The sequence below is a fragment of the Lagenorhynchus albirostris genome, chromosome 11 (genome assembly GCF_949774975.1).
Source record: "Lagenorhynchus albirostris chromosome 11, mLagAlb1.1, whole genome shotgun sequence".
Classification (NCBI taxonomy): Eukaryota; Metazoa; Chordata; class Mammalia; order Artiodactyla; family Delphinidae; genus Lagenorhynchus; species Lagenorhynchus albirostris.
In genome coordinates this window covers 38,876,482-38,895,837 of record NC_083105.1, presented here as the reverse complement: position 1 = coordinate 38,895,837, position 19,356 = coordinate 38,876,482, and the positions used below count along the sequence as shown (strand labels likewise).

The window sequence follows — 19,356 nt, the reverse complement described above, 5'->3', positions numbered from 1 at the left end:
ATGTGTACTAACACCTTACTGTGATCTTAACTTGCATTTCTCTGATGAACGATACTGAATAAGTTTTTGTCATTTAATACCATTTGAATATTAATGGTGAACATTTATCACCATTTGAATATTTCCTTTTGTGATGTGCCTGATTGTGGATTTTTTCTTACTCATTTGTAGTTTAATACATACATACACACACATACACACCCCTGAATGTAAGCCCTATGTCAACTGTATGTGAGACAAATATCTTCCCATTTTGAAGCTTACTTCTCTTAATGCTATCTTTTGAGGGACAGAAATTCTTCATTTTAATGCACTCCAATTAATCAGTCTTGTCTTTTATGGTTAATGATTTTTGTGTCCTGTTTAAACATATTTTCCCTACCTGAAGTTTATAAAGATATCTTCATATGTTACCTTCTTCAATATCTATTATTATATATTTCACATTTAGATCTACAATCCATCTCAAATTGATCTTTGTGTATCGTGCAAAGTATAGGGTGTCAATTCTTTTTCCATATGGATAGGTTGGCTGAGTTCCGTTTATTTTCCATCAGAGTAAATAAGTCCTCTCACCTTTCTGTTCTTTTTTTTAATTTTTATTTTATATCAGAGTAGGGTTGATTAACAATGTTTGTTAGTTTCAGGTGTACAGCAAAGAGATTCAGTTATATATATATACATGTATCTATTCTTTTTCAAATTCTTTTCCCATTTAGGTTTTTATACAGTATTGAGCAGAGTTCCCTGTGCTGTACAGTAGGGTCCTTGTCGATGACCTATTTTAAATATAGCAGTGTGTACATGTCAATCCCAAACTCCCAATCTGTCCCTCCCCTCTCACCTTTTTGTTCTTAAAGATTAACCTGGCTATATCTGGCCTTTTTCATTTATATATCAGATTGTCATTTTTCACACACACACACACACACACACAACACTAGGATTTTGGTTCAGCTTGTGTTGAATCTGTGATTGGTTTGGAATTAACTTCTTTATAATAGAAAATCTTCCAAACCATGAGCATGGTATTGTATATCCCTTCACTTATTTAGCTCAGAGGTTCTCTGAAACCCTTACAGGAAGTCTGGCAAGGTTAATACTCTCATTCTCTCACAAGTGTATGGTGGAATTTTTCAAAAGCTAAATATGTGAAATCACAACAGACTATGTGCAGAAATAGTTACGAGAATCCATTTATCATCTATTAAGCAAGACATTAAAATCTGCAGGGGCTTCCCTGGTGGCGCAGTGGTTGAGAGTCCACCTGCCGATGCAGGGGACAAGGGTTCGTGCTCCGGTCTGGGAGGATCCCACATGCCGCAGAGCGGCTGGGCCCGTGAGCCATGGCCGCTGAGCCTGCGCTCCGCACCGGGAGAGGCCGCAACAGTGAGAGGCCCGCGTACCGCAAACAAAAAAAAAATCTGCAAAATGTAAAACAATGCCCTTCTTAAATTTTTTGACTTGAAAAATGCTTATCTTTCATAAACATGTTATTTACACTGGCATATGAGTTATTATTTTTAAATTAATAAAATTTTAAAGATTTTTGAGCTTTACTTTCTAATTTGTTAAATACTGGAAGACAGCCAACATAAACAAAAAAGGTCTTTGGGTTCTTCACTATTTTTTTACATTAAAATAATAATAGACAAAAAATAATAATAAACAAAATTTTTAATATTATTTTATTAAGTTAATTAGATTCACAGGTAGTTGTAAGAAATAATAGAGATATTCCTTTGCAGTTTCTCTTAACGATAAAATTTTGTGAAAACTGTATACAGTAATATTATATCCATGACATTGACATTGATATATAATCCATCTATCTTATTCAGATTTCCCCAGTTTTACTTGCCCTGTTGGTGCAGTCTGTTCTCAAGTTTTAAGAGTATAAAGGGGGCCTTGAAACAGAAAGGTTTGAGAACCGCTGATTTAAGATTTAACGTTTATTTATGCTTTTTCATTTTTATAGATTGTGCATTTATACAATCGATATTTGCTTCTTTATGAACTCACTTATTAATTCTACCTTTGTCTTCCTCATTTCCTCATAATACATTATTTAGAATGACAGAGTAGGTATGTTTGCTCAGAGGCACCCAACCCCACCAGCTACTGTTGATGACCTCAGATGATATATGAATAACCTAAGGTGGATCAATTGGTCCCTTTCCTGGGAATCTGGAATTAGAACTGAGAAGGAGATAATCTCTCTGGATATCTAGACCAGGTACAAATTCTGAAATTGTTGGTGCCCTTTTATTTTGCCTTCAGAACTGGGAAAACAAGAAATCTAGTTTGCTGTCAAAAAGAATAAAGTGGATTTGGTGGAAACAATGATGAGAAACTTAGAAGACTTCCCGGGTTGCATATACTTCCTGGCTCTAATTCATTTCAGAAGCCCAGATTCTGTAAGACATTTCTATAATCTTACAGTGAATTACTTTATTTAGGCTAGTTCCAATGGGCTTTTCTTACTTAAAACAAAGAATCCTAACTAACATGTGCAAGAGGTCCTTCTACCACTTTACTACTAGTGGCTCTCCTAATACCACGGCTAAGTATGTGGCTTTGAAAACTGGCTCCCTTTTTTTTTTCGAGAGGCTCAAAAGAAAATAGTTGAGCTGATGATTTGGGGGGTCTTAAGATATATGAAGAACTGCAACTGTGTGTATATAATTATGTATACATTTGTTAACAAATCTAGAAAAAGGACTGGAATATAGGTTTTCCTCAGTAGAAATAATTTTATTATACAAAGCCATTCCACTGGTGAGTAATCAAAAAAAGGCTGTAACTGGTAAGATCTGCCGAAACAGTAGACAAATCTCAAACTGTAGAACTAGACACAGTTCTGCAGATGTGATCTAACAGTGTAAAGGAACGGATTTTTTTAAAAATCTATACTAAATACTAATTTAGCTTTACACTGAATTAGTACATTTTAAAATGATTATACTGTTGTCAGACCCTGGGCTTCCTTTTAAACTTTCAAGCAACATTTTTCTCATGTTTGTCAAAGATGGTCTCTACCAACCTATAGCCATCAATATTTTAATGCAGAATTTTACATTAATATCCATTATCTTTTCATTTTACTGTTTAAAACCTACTACTTCACACTTTTTAGAGTTCTCTCTCAGCTTCTACAGTTTAATCTACTAAAATGTTGAATAAGATAGGGTCAAGAACACAAGGACCACTACACTTTAGTCCTTCCTCTGGGTTGACACTGAGTGATTAATCAGTAGACTGACATGTATACAGTGGTTCACCCAGCAGTTAATCCATCCAATCCTGCTAATATTCATGTCAGATTTTTGTCATGTTAACCGCAAAGATCTAACAAGAGCCTGTCCAAGTGCTGTACTACAAAATCAAGCTACACTACGTTTGCAACATTTCCCTCATTTGAACTTACCAACCTTGTCAAAAAAGGAAGTAAAGATAGGTCAACACAAAACTTGTTTTCAGAAAACTCAAATGGGCATCTAGTGATCAACATAACCTCTTCTAAAACTATACACTTAATAATGGATATTAGAATTCTGCTGGTTACAGTAGAAGACCATTTTTAACAAATGTACATGTAAATTAAGGGCTATGCCATCAGTTACTTCCTTCTTCCTAGTCTTGCTCCATTTCACAACTCTTAAAAGCCCTCTTTTCACTGTCTTCAAAAATATTTTCACAAAATTCACATAACTCTAAGCTTCACCATTCCTGATTCTATTCTTAGAGATTTGAGGCCATTTTTTCAATTCATTCTTAAAACAGATATTCATCATTAAATTCATCATTTTCATATTCATATAAAACAAGTCAAAAGAGCTCACTGTATAAAAATTGCTCTTCTATCTTTTAAAATCCCTTTATTCCTCAAAACTACCTGCTTTTTTGGAAATTATGCTTATCTTTTCTTGGTAGTCTACTTGCCAAAAGCTTCAAAATACATCCAACTAAACCCCTAATTCATTTTCTTACTTGTAAAACTCTCCCAAGGTGTACATCATAATGACAATCAATCTTTCCTTATGAAATAAAAGGTTCAGAGAAAAGACAGGCATAATATAGAAATAAATATTTAAAACACCAGCTTCCTTGAGTGGACAAAGACTAGCAAACTAACATTCATTATGTCAATGTCTCTATATTTAATCCTGAATACATTACTGGAAGTAGCCATTCAGGAATTTTTCTCCAGTTCAGATTCATCTTCATCACTTTTTTCTGCTTGTTGTAAAAGATTCAAAGATGACATAATCCAGAATATCCATAACCATTAATAGTTGGGGTAATTTCCCCAGATTTTTTTCTATGCAAACAACACTTCCCCCAAAATGGAATCACATCATACATACTGTCTTGCAACTAACTTTCTGACACTTAAGTGTAATTTAACAGGGAACAATTTATGTATCATCAGTCCATTTCACACATAAAACAAACATAATCTCCCCCCACTCCCCAATAAGACTGGCTTTAAATGTCAAGGGTGGGTTAAAAAGCGGAAAAAATGCCACAGTAATTTTGAATTAAGGTTTAATATATATAGTAACCAGGCTCACCGCGCCACTCCCCACTCGCAGCCCCGTGCCTCGCTCCTCTCCGACATAGCAAAAATATTCAGCCCTACAGAGACTGAACGGTGCATCGAGTCTCTAATTGCTGTTTTCCAAAAGCATGCTGGAAGGGACAGTAACAACAGCAAACTCTCCAAGGCCAAGTTCCTTATCTTCATGAATACAGAGCTGGGTGCCTTCACAAAGAACCAGAAGTACCCTGGTGTCCTTGACCGCATGATGAAGAAACTGGACCTCAACTCTGATGGGCAGCTAGATTTCCAAGAATTTCTTAATCTTATTGGCGGCCTGGCCATAGCTTGCCATGACTCGTTTATTAAGTCTACCTCTTCCCAGAAGTAAATCGGAGGAGTCTTTGGGCCTGGCCTCCAGCCCCACTCCCTTTCCTTCAGCCTCCCAATTATCATCTACCCCTCACAGTCCACACATACCCTGAGCCCGGCGCACCCACCACCCCATGCAGGCCACTCCGGCTGGCAGTAATAAAAGCATATTGTTTTTTAAAGCACATACTGGAGAGTCAGTAAATTTGTGCAAGGGAGGGAGATGACTGGGAGGAATATAAATTAGATTGATGGAAACAGTTACCAGAAGTTGCAAAGTAAATAGTAAAAGTGCATCTTGGGTGTATACATAATCTTGATTAATGATACCAACATAATCATCTCTAAGTTTCTCAGACTGATGGAGAGACGTCACTTACTGTTCACTCATTAAATGTCTATACACCCCTACTACGGTACTGTCATAGGCTCTGAGGATATAGTCAGCAAGACAGACAAGGTCCTGCTTTCACTGAGGTTACCTTCTAGTGGGGGGAAAAACAACAAATGAATAAACAAATAAAGAACTATGAGAGTACAAAAAAATATATAATAACCATTTCCTATTTCACTTAAGCTAAAACAAACCCAATGATGCTTGCTCAAGGTCAAAATAACCCACACAACCTTTTTATAGAACTGCTACTTTTCTCATTACCTGTGCAACTTTAAAAAAACATTAAAATATGCAAAAAAGTCACAAATACTCAAAGCAACTCTAGTAATATTTTGAGCAAAAAAGAAAAAATATATCAATGTATAAGTTTTTTAGTTAAAGCTAATATTTTACCTTTATTTTCCCTGAAAACACAGCTTACTAAATTTAGAAACCGAAAAAAGTTAGAGGATTTTTTTTTTTTTTTGGTTGCACTGTGCGGCTTGCAGGAGCTTAGTTCCCCGACCACAGATCAAACCCGTGCCCACCACAATGGAAGCCCAGAGTCCTAACCACTGGACCACCAAGGAATTGCCAGAGACTGTTGAATGAATTCTTTTTTTTTTTTTACCCGGGCCTCTCACTGTTGTGGCCTCTCCCGTTGCGGAGCACAGGCTCCGGACACGCAGGCTCAGCGGCCATGGCTCATGGGCCTAGCTGCTCTGCGGCATGTGGGATCTTCCCGGACCGGGGCACGAACCCGTGTCCCCTGCATCGGCAGGCGGACTCTCAACCACTGCGCCACCAGGGAAGCCCTGAATGAATTCTTTAACTGTACAATTCTTAGCAAAATCCAACATGCTCTGAGAAATGTACTCTCACCTCTCATTTTAACCTATGACCTTATTTTCACAGAGCATTATTTCAGGCAATGAAAGACTTTTAGATTGTTACAGCTACCACTCCTTTATTGCTCTCCAACAGTTCTGTGCTCTACCTCTCCACATCCCCATATCCCTAAAAAGACACACTCTGCCCTCCTCCACAATATCATAAAAATAAATCTGATCTTACTTAAAAGTTCTTAATTAATTCTTCTGAAGTGAAAGGCAGAGGAAATCAAACACAAAACTTTGCATGTATTTTTGGACAGTTCACCAAAGCCCTAAAAACTCTAATCATGAATCCTTATCCTGTGGTTTTCCTGTAGCCTCGTAAATTCTTTTCTATTTGGTATTCAAATAGATCTAAGAAAACAGGCTAACTCCAAGACAAAACACCCTCCAAACAAGATTTTTATATATTATTTATAAGTAGGCCACCTCTCCTCAATATCCTATATGTCCTTTAGCATACTTCACAGTTGATTGTAATTTCTTGCTTACTGCCTGTCTCCCCCAATAGCATTCAAATATACTCTGCTCCTGACCTATACAGTAAGCACAAAGTATTTACTGAATGAATACATCCTGTGAAAAGCACTCCATTCACCTAGTCATCCAAACTGGAAACCAAGCACACCCACATCTTTGCCTCTATTCCTTCACTTCAAACCCCTTCCAATTCCTACCAATTCTATTTCTTAAATATGTCCTGAGTTCATCTACTATTTACCAACTTCACCTCCACTAAGCTAGTTCATCTCTCTTAGACTCCTCAAGTTCCTGAACTGGCCTCCCTGCCTCCAGTCTTGTCCTCTTTTCAGTTGCATTCTCCACGCTGCAGTCAAAGTGATTTTTCTTAAAGAGAAAATTTGTCTCATTTAACTTGATTAAAATCCTTCAACACTTCTATACACCTCCAGCTCTTTGCACATACTGTTCCCTCTCTCTGAAATAGTTTCCAATACCCTTCCCTCCCTTACAACTTTGGCTAACTTTTATTCATCACGTAGCAGCTTAAATAATAACTTTCTCCAGGAAGACTTCCCCTTCCCCAAATCAAGGTGAGATGTGCCTTCATCAACTTCCACACCACTTTGTACTATAACCATTACATATCATTACACATAACTGACATAAATGTATAATTTCCTTATGTTTATCTATATACCCTAATACACTGCAAGCTGTGTTAGGGCAGGGACAATGACTGGCTGTCTTCTTTGTCATCATAACTACAGAGATGAATACCAAGCCTCTGCCAGTGCCTCAATTTTTTGTGGTGAACACTGATAAATACCTAATTTCATTCTTTAAAAATACAATAGCCTCTTGTAAATTAATTCACACATTACATAATAACCCATTCCAAGTATATAATTAAAAGGTTTTGGTATATCCAGAGTTGTGCAACCATCACCACAATTAATTTTGTAACATTTTTATCAACCTAAAAAGAAATGCTATACCAATTAGCAGTCACTCCCCATTTCCCCTCAATACCTCCAGCCCTTGGCAACCATTAATCTATCTTCTGTCTCTATAGACTTAGCTATTCTGAACATTTCATATAAATGGAATCCTACAATATGTGGTCTTTTGTGACTGGTGTCTTTCACGTAGCATAATGTATTTAAGATTCATCTATGTTGCACCAAGTATCAGTACTTAGTTTCTTTTTATTGCCAAATAACATTCCACTGATTTCCGGAACAAAACATACCACATTTATTCATCAGCACATTTTGTGTTGTTCCCACTTTCTGGCTATTTTGATAATGATGCTATAAACATTAACATACACGTTTTTGTGCGGGCATGTGTTTTCAGTTCTCTTGAGTATACACCTAGGAGTAGGACTGCTAGGTTATACGGCAACTCTATGTTTAACCTTTTGAGGAACTGCCAGACTGTTTTGAAAGTGGTTGAAAATGGTTGCACCACTTTACATTACCACCAGCAGTGTATGAGGGATGGAATTTCTCCATACCCTAATCAACACTTGTTATTATCTGTTGTTTTTATTATAGCCATTCCATTAGGTGTGAAGTAGTACCTCATTACGGTTTTGATTTGCACTTTCCTGATGGCTAAGCAATTTTACTCTAAACTCCATGAAGGTAGCGTTGATATCTCTTTTGTTTAAAAGCATATCCCCCCCAGTACTTAATAGTGTATGACACAAAGTAGGCCTTTAATTCTGTTAAGTGAATATATAAAAAAGTAGTATGGGTTTGGGAGTATTTCTTTTTCAGGTGTGCATGATAGGAGTTATTGACTGTATATTGGAAGCGGAAGGAGTAAACACAAGAAGACCCTGAGATTGTAGTTTAGTAAGTGGAAGACTGACGACATCAAAAATAAGATGTAGATTATACAAAAAGGAGAACAGATCATATAAAAAGAGAACAGTTGAAACTCTAAGAATGAATGATATGGAAAAGAAAAAATAGAGACACAGAGAACTTTGGAACATTCTTCTTTAAGAAAGAAACAGATCAGGGCTTCCCTGGTGGCGCAGTGGTTGGGGGTCCGCCTGCCGATGCAGGGGGCACGAGTTCGTGCCCTGGTCCGGGAGGATCCCGCATGCCGCGGGGCGGCTGGGCCCGTGGGCCACGGCCACTGAGCCTGCGCGTCCGGACCCTGTGCTCCACGGCGGGAGGGGCCACAGCAGTGAGAGGCCCGCATACCGCAAAAAAAAAAAAAAAGAAAGAAACAGATCAGAAAAAGAAATTGAACAGGAGCATTCAGAAGACAAACAGGAGGGAACAGAGTCATGAAAGACTCAAGACATCTCTTAAGTTCCTGTAACTTAAACATAGCTTTCTCAGGGATGTCTACCCTGACATTCTAGGTTAAGTCCTCCTAGTAAAAAATTTCATCTTACCCTAGATCTATTCTAACACCCACTGCCACCTCCTCTAGATTACACACTACATGCACACAGGGACCTTATGCCAGGCATATGATAAATAATGATTTATATATTTGTTCATGAATGAGTTCATCACTAATTGAAACAAATAATAGCAACATTTACCTGCAAATACAAATATTGTTTAATATTTCAAACAACTTACAAATTTTCTTAACACACAGAGTAAAACAGATCTTTCTATGGGTGCCTCAGAGAAGGGAGATGACATCATCACATTATGAATGTAACACGTGTGTCAGCCGGAGTACTTTCAAGGTTAGTCTTCTATATTAAATATACTAGAGACTTTACTGAAAATATCTTTTGCATAACAAGCATTAAAACAGCATGTTATCATGTTATATTGGGCAAAACATAAAACATATAAAATTGCAGGTGAAATCTCTAAGATAAACAATCTGAACAATACAATATCATGAGTAAGCAAAGATATACAGAGTGTAATATCCACCAATCATGATTTTTTTCCTTAGGAAACATGTTAAATATGTAAAACATGCATTTTCAGTTCATATGAGTTAATAATCAAATTAAAGTAACGCTTTTTAGTCACTGAAGCTCTCCCTGCAGAATATCTCACTCAGTGCACATAACGCATTTAAATAGATTACTGAAAAGGTGACAGCTGAGGAATGCCTTCATTTCTTTCCATGGTTTCTACTGAATGTCATTTCAGAAATGCCTATATAACACATGACAATGTGGAATGTCTCCACCCATGAAAGAGCATTCAAGTCAAGCAAGCACACTTAGGGCAGTAACACAGAGCTCAACTTTGTCTTTTTATGGTTAGCCAGCATAACAATGAAAAGCTAAACAACCAAAATACTAACAAGGTCAGAAAAATAGTGACATACAGGGATCCATAGTGAAAGTGTTATTTAGGAAAAAAATATGATTAAGATCATTAGAAAATATGAATTAGCTTCTAATGACATATGCTAGGGATTCCTCTTCTAAGCCAATACTGGATGATTTGTTTAAAGAAATTCATTTTTAAAGTATGTTACATAAACTGAGCAAAATGCTACTTGTATTGGTAATCAGGAACACATTCCATTTCAAAAAAAAATCTAAGATCCTGCTAAATTTTGACTGTAATAATGGTTACCTTTACATTATAATTATTATAAAGTAAGTTATTGGTATACACTTTTTAATTAGAACATTTTAATGTTTGCTGGTTGTTATATTTACCCAAACTGTCATCATTTTATTCTCTATGAACTCTGCTCTTCACAAGATTAGTTTACATTGTGCTCATTTTTTAAAAAATCAACAAACATCTACTGTGCACCTGCTAAAATAAAATGCAGATACCAAAGGGGATTTAAAGAAAAATGAATCAAAGTCCCCACTTGAAGGAATTCACTACTCTGTCTGGAGATAAGATATACTAACAATAGCAGGTAGTGTGTAAGTGCCAAACTTAGGGTTTAAATAGTAAGTGAAAGAATTACTGTGCACCCCCGTGGTCAAGCAAGTCCACACTTTATGCTTTGAGCTGTGTCTTAATACAAATAAGCTGAGAAATGCATTCCAGAGAAAGATTACATATGCAGAGGCTTATGGAAATATAAATATGAAACCAGTGGTTCCTCAAGAAATCTTTCACCAATCTCCTGAATCTCTTCAGGTAAATTCTTTTTCCACTTCTTACTGAGTGATCAGGGACCAGGCACTTTCATCCTGATGATATGGCCTGCCACCACCTGCACTCTCTCATATCCTACCAAATGGAGAACATAGGGAATAAAGTTTTGAAATCTGCTCACCCTTAACTACTCTACTTCATGGAAGAGCATCAAGAACATCTGTTGTCAATACAGCAATAATCTTATAAACTAATATATGAGGCTCCACTGTCCTTTATTTGGATACTATATCCTTTTCTTCTTGTTAAAGTATTCTTTCTTTTATGAAATGATGATGGTAGAAGGTTACCAAGTTGTTTGTTTTTAACGCCCTAACATGACAACATAAAAATTAGGTTCTCCTCTTTTAGTCATCATAATTAAAACAAAGAACAAAAAACAGAAACCATTTCATTGGTCCATGAAATGTACAATTCTGGGAACCAATGATTTCATAGGCAACAAGTAAATCACATTTCAGATGGTGCTCTCACTTACTACCACTAAGAAAAAAAATTCTATTGCCTTTTCTAAGGTGACTTGAAATATAATTTGGCTAAATTCTGCAAAATGATTTAAGGAATGGAATATTCTTATGACTTGGATATTCCTACTAACAAAAGGCTTCCAATTAAAATCAAACATGATAAATATTAAAAAGTTTGTTTTACTAATTCAGAATTTAAATTTAATTCAGGTAACTTTACTAGCATTTCATGTAATGTCTCAAGTCCTAATTATAAATAATAATAATCATTGTACAGAAAGTAAATTTCAGAAGATTAAGCTAAATGGTGGTGACAAGCTGGAGCTTGCTTGCTTGCTTGCCTTCCTTCTTTCACTATCAGTGATATGAGTTTACCTATAATTTATATCTTTTCATTGAAAAAGTTAAAGTCTGTGAATGTATAAAGCATTTACTGTAAATGAGTATGTAAAAATGCCTAAAGCATTAATATAAATTGTTATTAAGATAAAGAAAAATGAAGATGTTTAAAGACTAAGTAAACCCTGTCCTTAAAAAAAGAGTTCTGTTGCTGTTGTAACTTCCTTTGTAACTACCGAAAGCACCTGATCAAATATTATGCACATAATGGTCAGTTAAAAGTAACCTTGGGGGGCTTCCCTGGTGGCGCAGTGGTTGAGAGTCTGCCTCCCGATGCAGGGGACACGGGTTCGTGCCCCGGTCTGGGAGGATCCCACATGCCGCGGAGCCTGCACATCCGGAGCCTGTGCTCCGCAACGCGAGAGGCCACAACAGTGAGAGGCCTGCGTACCGCAAAAAAAAAAAAAAAAAAAAAAATCCTGGCAGTTCCTAAAGTTTAGGACAGATTTAGAGATTAATTTAAATATGGCATTACTGCATTTCAATTACCATAGAAAGCTCTTAAAAGTTTTGACTAGCCAAACAACAGCAGATGAAGAATATAATTAGATCTATGTGTATGTGTTTCATTTGATTCTCTACTGATTAACATGGAAGAACTTCCAACTACTAATCATCAACCATAATTACTGGAAGATTTAAGAATACTTTCTTCTTCAGACTTAAAAGACATGTAGCATAGTGTTAAATTTGGGCTCTGGAATCACATAAACCTGTGTCAGAATCCAGCTCTGCCACTTATTATCTTGGTAACACTGAGCAAGAAAAAAGGGACACTGTGAGAATTAAATGAGATATTGGTTATAAAACTATCTAACATAATGTTTCACATGTAGCAAATCCTCAGCAAATGTTCACCAGCCAATTCCTTTCTTCAATATAACACTGGGATAAGGCATGGCTACTACATATCCAACCCTTATTTAGAAGAAACTCAAAAATGACTGTTGGAGGTCTTCGACCTTTCAAAGAGATATACCAAAATGCCAATACTCCATTTGCCAACCCCTGTGGAACCTCACAAACTTTCAAAAGAAAAGTGGGATGAAAATCATCATTTTTGGCAGGCAGAAAGGCAAAGAAAATAGCAACTTTGGGAAGTGTCAAGAAGTAACATGTTATAGCAGTAACAAAATAATGTTCTATATTTTGCCTCCCTCCAAAGGTTTCTAAATAGTTATATTTTTTAAATTATCTAACTAGACAGTTTTTAAAGTACACCTCTTATGTGAACAGTATTGTAAAATGTGATAACAAACATAATGAAAAAAATTTTTCCTCTATTCCATCTAATGTTTCTACCTGGCTATACTAGAAAGTGCTCAGTCACAGCTTGCAATCACACTGTAGCTGAAGTACATGAAAGATGGTCTTGGTTATGACACTTCAAAGTCAGACCACAAAACTGTTGCCAGGAAGCACAGAGGTATCAACTGCAGAGAAGGCATTATAACAACAGCACTGTGGGCACTGGTGCCCTACCAGAATACCCCATTTATGGCTAGTGAGGGGCCAGTTTGGGGTTAGAAATTTTGTTTAGGTTTGTTCTGTTTGTTTGTTTTTTATGGTTAGGATGATTTCAATAAAAAGTTTGAAGAGCCATCAGCCATTTAAATAAGATTATGTAGAGAAAATAACTTATACTGTATATTTTTTAAACAGAGGTTTTAATATTAGTTATAAGGTATCCAACAGATTCTTCCAAGATCTTAATATCCTCCACCAAAAAAAAAAAAAAAAGGAAACAATTATAAACTCTACATTCAGTTTTAAAGAGATTTCTCATATACAGCAATTACACTATTCTCTAACAAGAGACTCAATATCAGCTGCTTCCAGTCTCTTTTCCTTTTGGTTGGAAAACACTTTAAGTAGCCCCATTAGAATACTTTTTAAAAGAGAGTTACATTTCAGATTATGATTCAGTAAAAATGGCTTGGCTGAGAAGATTAAGCACTTGAGAAAAAACTCAACAAAAGTATTCCTTTTACTGACAAGAGGGGAGTCACATATTCCTCAAAGAAGCTTCAAATGGCTCCCTCAGAAGTAGATAAAATTTGTATTTTAAGAGCAAAGGGATGTAATATTAAACTTACCTGCAAGTCTGTATCTATTGAAAATCAAAAGGAAAACTTTATTTTAAAATTATAATAGCAAAGAACATGGATTTAATTCTACTCTCTGTATTCCTCTATAGGACCTAGTTCAGACCTTTATAAAGAAGGTAGCAAATTAACTGATGACTCGAGTGAATATTTTTCTATCTCTTAATCAACAGTTAAACCGGTTCAGAATTTTTTTGTATTCTGTATTCCTCTATAGGACCTAGTTCAGACATTTATAAAGAAGGTAGCAAATTAATTGATGACTCGAGTGAATATTTTTCTATCTCTTAATCAATAGTTAAACTGGTTCAGAATTTTTTTAATGGGAAGGAGGTTAATATTAAAAAATTTTTTAAATCTCAAGACATTAAAAATATCTGCACAGAAGATCCACAACAAGTTCTACCATGTGCAAGAACTGTACTCTAAGTAGCTGGGTGTGAATGTTTTAATGATTTATCTTACAACATACAAATGACTATAAAACTTCCTATCTATGATACGAGGTAAAAGATAAAATTCAATAAATCTTTAGTGAGTGCCTACTGTGTGCCAGGCTCTGGAAATACAAAAATATGGAAGATTGGGTCCTTAGAGTCAGCCAGGAAAGACAAACTTAAAAACACACACTACTCAGTAAGAAGCATTTTAACAGCAACAAAGAGGCAAAATGTAAGGTAAAATGAGCACCCCAGAGGAGAGTCTCTCCAGTGACATAGTTATTATACAAATTCAAAGGACAGAAAGATCCTTTCTGGAGGACAACTGGGTTGAACCCTGAATAATGACCAAGATTTTGATTGGCAAAGAGGGAGGGAGTATATTCTAGTGGTGGAAAAAGCAAGGCCATAGGCATGGAAGTAAAAAGAGTAAAGGATATAACACAGTGGGGATACATCAGGTCTAACCTAAATGGTGAAACACTTTAAATCTGAATTTATGGAGAGGAGTGACATGACTGAAATGATATTGTTAAAAGATTAATGTGATAGCAGTATGAATGCTAGACTGGACCAGGGAGAGAAGAGGAAGGGAAAGCAATTAGGCTATTACTTTACTCTAGGGATAAAAATAATAAAGGTATGACCTAGATTGATAATAAGAGTAGCAAGAAAAAGAATTGATGTGAAGGCAGTTATGAAGACTGAGTGTCTATATGTAGACAAGGGGATGAGTAAACAATAATTAAAATGTTTAAAGCTTAATCTAGAGATTAATGACATCATTATCAGAAACAGGCATCGATGAGAAGAATAGGTTTGGCGAAGAAAGAAAAATATTCATTTCGGGTTGAATTTCAAGAAATTCCTGATATTGATGTAAATAAACAGTTGCTATTCTACCGCAAAGGGGGTGGACCTCTATTTACTACATCACTACTTGAAGATATATTTTTAAATATAAAATCACAATATATTGAATAATATTTTACTTTAAATCAACAGTTCGTCATCAGTAGAAAAATGGAAATGAGGGATTGGAGCTCTGCAGCAATGTGAGAACTGGAAACTGACTTGGAAGTCACAGGCACAGAGGAAGCAGATAAGATTTTAAGGTAAAATCAAAAGGCTACACTCACAACTGCTGGAAGAAATCTCAGTCCTGTATTTTATGCACACCAGTATCAGTAAGCATCAGCAATAAAGCATTCTATAGAAAACTATTATTACTCTCCTAAAACCTTTATAAAGTATACTGAAATAAAGATACAGATCATATAGTATTAAGACTCTACCAGGTAGCTCTTAAATCAGAGCTGATTATTGCCCACTGATAAAAATGAAATTCTACTCTACCTCAGTTCTAGAAAATCAGAAGTTTATAACGTAACTTCAGTACTATTTTCTAGCTACTGGAGGGGGTTAGGGGAAGGGAGGTTATTCTAGAGACCAAGATAGGAAATTTGACTAGAAACACTGCTTTTTCTCTTATATGAATGACCTATTTTTACACACACACAAAAAAGGAAACTATCTTTCGTAACTTCTAATGAGAAAGAACATTCAACTAATTAAAGAAACTTTTAAATATAAGCTGTTTATATTAAAATGGAAGTAAAATATTAGATTAAGAAGAGGATTTGTGGGTTGTAAAGTTCCTAAAACTCTTCTCCTGACAGTGAAATTTAAGACACTCCATCCAACTTCCCTGGCGGCCCAGTGGTTAAGACTTTGCCTTCCAATGCAGGGGGTGCGGGTTTGATCCTCGGTCGGGGAGCTAGGATCCCACATGCCTTGTGGCCAACCCCCCACCCAAAACCCACAAAAACATAAAACAGAAGCAATACTGTAACAAATTCAATAAAGACTTAAAAAAAAAAAGTCCACATTAAAAAAATCTTTAAAAAAGAAAAAAAAAGACACTTGATCAAAACCAAAAATGGAAATGAATATTCCAAAAGACTAACCAATAATTAATCTGGTAAAAACATTCTGGTTATTCTATGAGCTTTCAAGAGGTTAAATTAAAAAAAATTATTCAAGGGCTATTAAACAAATCAATGGGTCAATTTTGGTTTTATAATTTAAGTATTTAAAGCAATCAGTATTCAAGAGATTTTTAAGGTTAAAATTTTTTGTGATTCTTTTTTTAAAAAGTTTTATCACCTTTCACTATCTGTTGTTCTGAATTCGCCGAAAGCGAACTCCTTGTTCTCTGTCACAATGGCAAAAAAGTACAAGAGTCAATAAACGAGAAATGAGGGTGGAGAAAACATAATAAAAATTTTAATGGTTGATATTTTAAAGACTTTGGCTTCACTGAGTTAAGGAATGTGCAAATAAATTACAAAAAGAAATTATGCAAATGATTATGCATAAACTTGGCAACTTCTGCTTAAGTGTTTGTCAGCTAAAACAAAATATCTAATGAAGACAACACCTAAATAATGCCAAACTAACCACTGAATTCAGTTAATCAGGAAGACTTTGATAAGTCTGATAATTCTTGCAACATGTCCAAATTTAGAGGAGGAAAAAAAAAACCTCTAAGAAGCCTGTTAGATGTATTTTCTCTTTCTACCTAAGCCAATAAGAATATAAATATTAGAAGTTTTCTCTTCCTCCAAGCCAATATAATTGGGTTCCTCAACAACTGTAATAACTTTACATTTCTATATGACAACTTTAATAAAACATACTGATATAAACCATTATGCAACCTTATCCTGACCTCAAGCATACAATAATCTGTCTTTCTGAATCAATTCCATACTAAACCATGTAAATTATACTTGAAAGAAATTTGAAGAGTCATCCTACATAATTACATTATCATTTCTAATGCTGAAAGTTTCTTTCATTTCAACACCATGTTTTTAGAATCTAGAGTTATGCTATAGCTTAAAATAAACCTCAGCCAAATAAAAAGTTTGTTATACATTAGAGACTCTAAATTAATGGAACAGATAAAGAGCTAAAGACCATGCTATATTTTTACTGGGTGCCACACGCTAAATTCCAGATTTGTCCTGCAATTTGTCAGTCATTACAGTTCATCCAGTCAACTTTGTAAACAAAGGCTATAAGCCAAGTTTGATATGAGAATTCAATTAAATAAAATTTAAAACAGTCATCATTCACTAAACAGGAAGGAGTAAAAGGAAAAACGCCACCACACACCTCTTTTAAAAAAGCAGCAATATGCATGAAATATGAAACCATAAGTTTCAACCTCCCAAACAAGTTTTTGTCACAGCATTAATCAACATCTTCCACATATAACATCTTCCACATATAACCAAGGCAACTTTGAGTTAGTTTACAAGTCTTTTCATTGTAAGGGGAAGCTATTGCTGTTAAGTCGTTTTCTAGTAATTCCAAGTTGTCCACTAATAAAATGGAAAGAGTTTATGTTTTGACACCTATTACCATCACTGAAAAATTGCTTTTTAAGAAGAACTCTAAGTGGTTGTGTTGCTTTTGGCCTGTTAAAGGCAAAGCAACATTATCTCCGGATTGCCAATAGTTTCTCCTTATTTGGCTAACATTGAGAGATCCCAATCAGACTACTATAAAACTTTAACATGCACAAAGCATCCATTTTGAGAAAAGTTCGTGAACAGCTTTCTTTTTTCCCACCCCCCAAAAGAAAAATGAGAGCTTGGTAACCGGCTCTGAAAAGAGTGCCTCGTATTTATTCTTCTCTTTTTAACCCCAATGCACACCCCTGGACCTGGGGCCAAAGGATCTCTGACACTGCGGCAAACGCTACTCCGAGTTAGAGGCTCTTTCGTACGTTCCGGCCCCGCGGTGGGCAAGCCCTTTAGAACGCTTCCTCACGCTACCCACTTTCACCCTCTCCCCTTCAGCCGGTGCAGATCAGCTAAATTACAGTTTCCCCCTCCCCAGTGACCAAGAGTAATAAAGGAGAAAACAGGAAACCGTCTGCTCAGGGCACTCGGCTTAGGGCGCTTGATTACTATTATCATCATTTATAATCAAGTCCTAAAAACTACAATAAATCCAACGCCCTCCTAACAAGCCAAAGACGTCCCTCTACCCAAGTGTCCCCAGTGCCTCTTGTTCGTAGTTTTCTTCAGCATCCGCCGTCCTCCGACTCTGACATCACTGACATCGGGGGCCCAGGCACAACTCCACCGCACCGCTCCCCATCTCGACCCCAAATCCCAGACACACGTCCACAAATGGCCCTGGGGCCCCAAGCGGACCACAGTCCTTTTCCCCCTCTGCCCCGGAAATCTCCTGGTTCCCTTACTCCACCACCAACTGGTCTGAAGGGGGCCCCAAGCCTAGGGCCCTCCCTCTACCAGTTCTCTCCCTCCCTCCTTCGCGGGAAGCCGCCCCCTCACCCCGCGGCAGGGAGTCTCCCGCCGCCCCCAGCCTCAGGAGACCAAGAGCCGAGGGGAGGCCCAGGCGGGAGGCTAACGAGGACCCGCAGGGTCAGGAGAGCGGCGGCGGGGCGCACAGACCTGGTGCAGGGCAGTGAGTCCGTCCACATTGGCGTAATTGATATCAGCGCCGCGATGCAGCAGCTTGAGGACCTCGTCCGTGTCGCCGCTGGAGCAAGCAGCCAGGAAGACGGCGCCATCATCGAACTTCACCTTGGTCTTCTGGCGCTTCACCACGGGAGGCTCGAGGTCCGTCTCGGAGCCGATCCAGCGCTTCAGCTGCTCGTTCCGCTTCTGCTTCGCGTCCGCCATCTTCATCCCCTCTCCTGCCGCCGGGTCTTCTTATCGCGAGGGGGGGAAAGGGGAGGCGGAGAGGGAAGAGAGGGGAGGCAGGGGGTGTGTGACTGTTTCTATGAGTGCTGGCCAGAAGAGGGCTGGGAACCGGGAGGAGACGCTCGAGACTTCCAGTATCCCACAGAGCACTGGGGCGGCGCGCCCGGCCGAACGGACCTCCCTTCCTACTTCAGAAGCCCTCCCGCCCCCCGCCCGGCCACCCGTCACCGGCGGCCAATCTAACGTAACTTCGCGAGATCCGGGCAGGGAGGCGCCCTTCGGCCAGTGCGCATGCGCCATGGGCCTGTGCCCGCCCCAGGAAGAGCGCTCCCGCGAGCCGCGGCAGGGGAGGCTAGGCCACCGGAGGGAAGCGGGTGTGGTCCAGGCCGCCTGGGCAGCGGGGGCTGGGACCAACCTGGAAGGGCGGAGACAGGGAAGGAAG

General features: G+C 37.6%; 2 protein-coding genes across 4 annotated transcripts in view; one reads left to right on the top strand and one right to left on the bottom strand.

Annotated features, from left to right (window-relative positions):
• The window catches only part of PPP1R12A (protein phosphatase 1 regulatory subunit 12A), a 149,590-nt gene extending 130,471 nt beyond the window's left edge, over window positions 1-19,119 (bottom strand). For 2 of the 3 annotated variants that reach the window (XM_060165131.1, XM_060165132.1), the window contains exon 1: window positions 18,663-19,119. In XM_060165131.1, coding sequence (XP_060021114.1) covers window positions 18,663-18,899 — 237 coding nt within the window. In that variant the 5' untranslated portion in view covers window positions 18,900-19,119. The remainder of the gene's footprint in view (window positions 1-18,662) is intronic. The other variant, XM_060165133.1, reaches the window with a different exon arrangement.
• Window positions 2,509-5,250, top strand: LOC132529198 (protein S100-A11-like). Its single transcript, XM_060165512.1, has 2 exons — window positions 2,509-2,567; window positions 4,547-5,250. Exons 1-2 carry the CDS (start codon window positions 2,509-2,511, stop codon window positions 4,929-4,931), a joined length of 444 nt encoding a protein of 147 aa, XP_060021495.1. The 3' UTR covers window positions 4,932-5,250.
• Window positions 19,120-19,356: the final 237 nt, after the last annotated feature.

Bases quoted from the DNA above. Each gene is read 5' to 3' on its own strand.
- LOC132529198 (XM_060165512.1), top strand. From the start codon at position 2,509: ATGTGCAAGAGGTCCTTCTACCACTTTACTACTAGTGGCTCTCCTAAT. The intron at 2,568-4,546 runs GTATGTGGCTTT...TTTTGAATTAAG, and splicing joins TCTCCTAATACCACGGCTAA to GTTTAATATATATAGTAACC.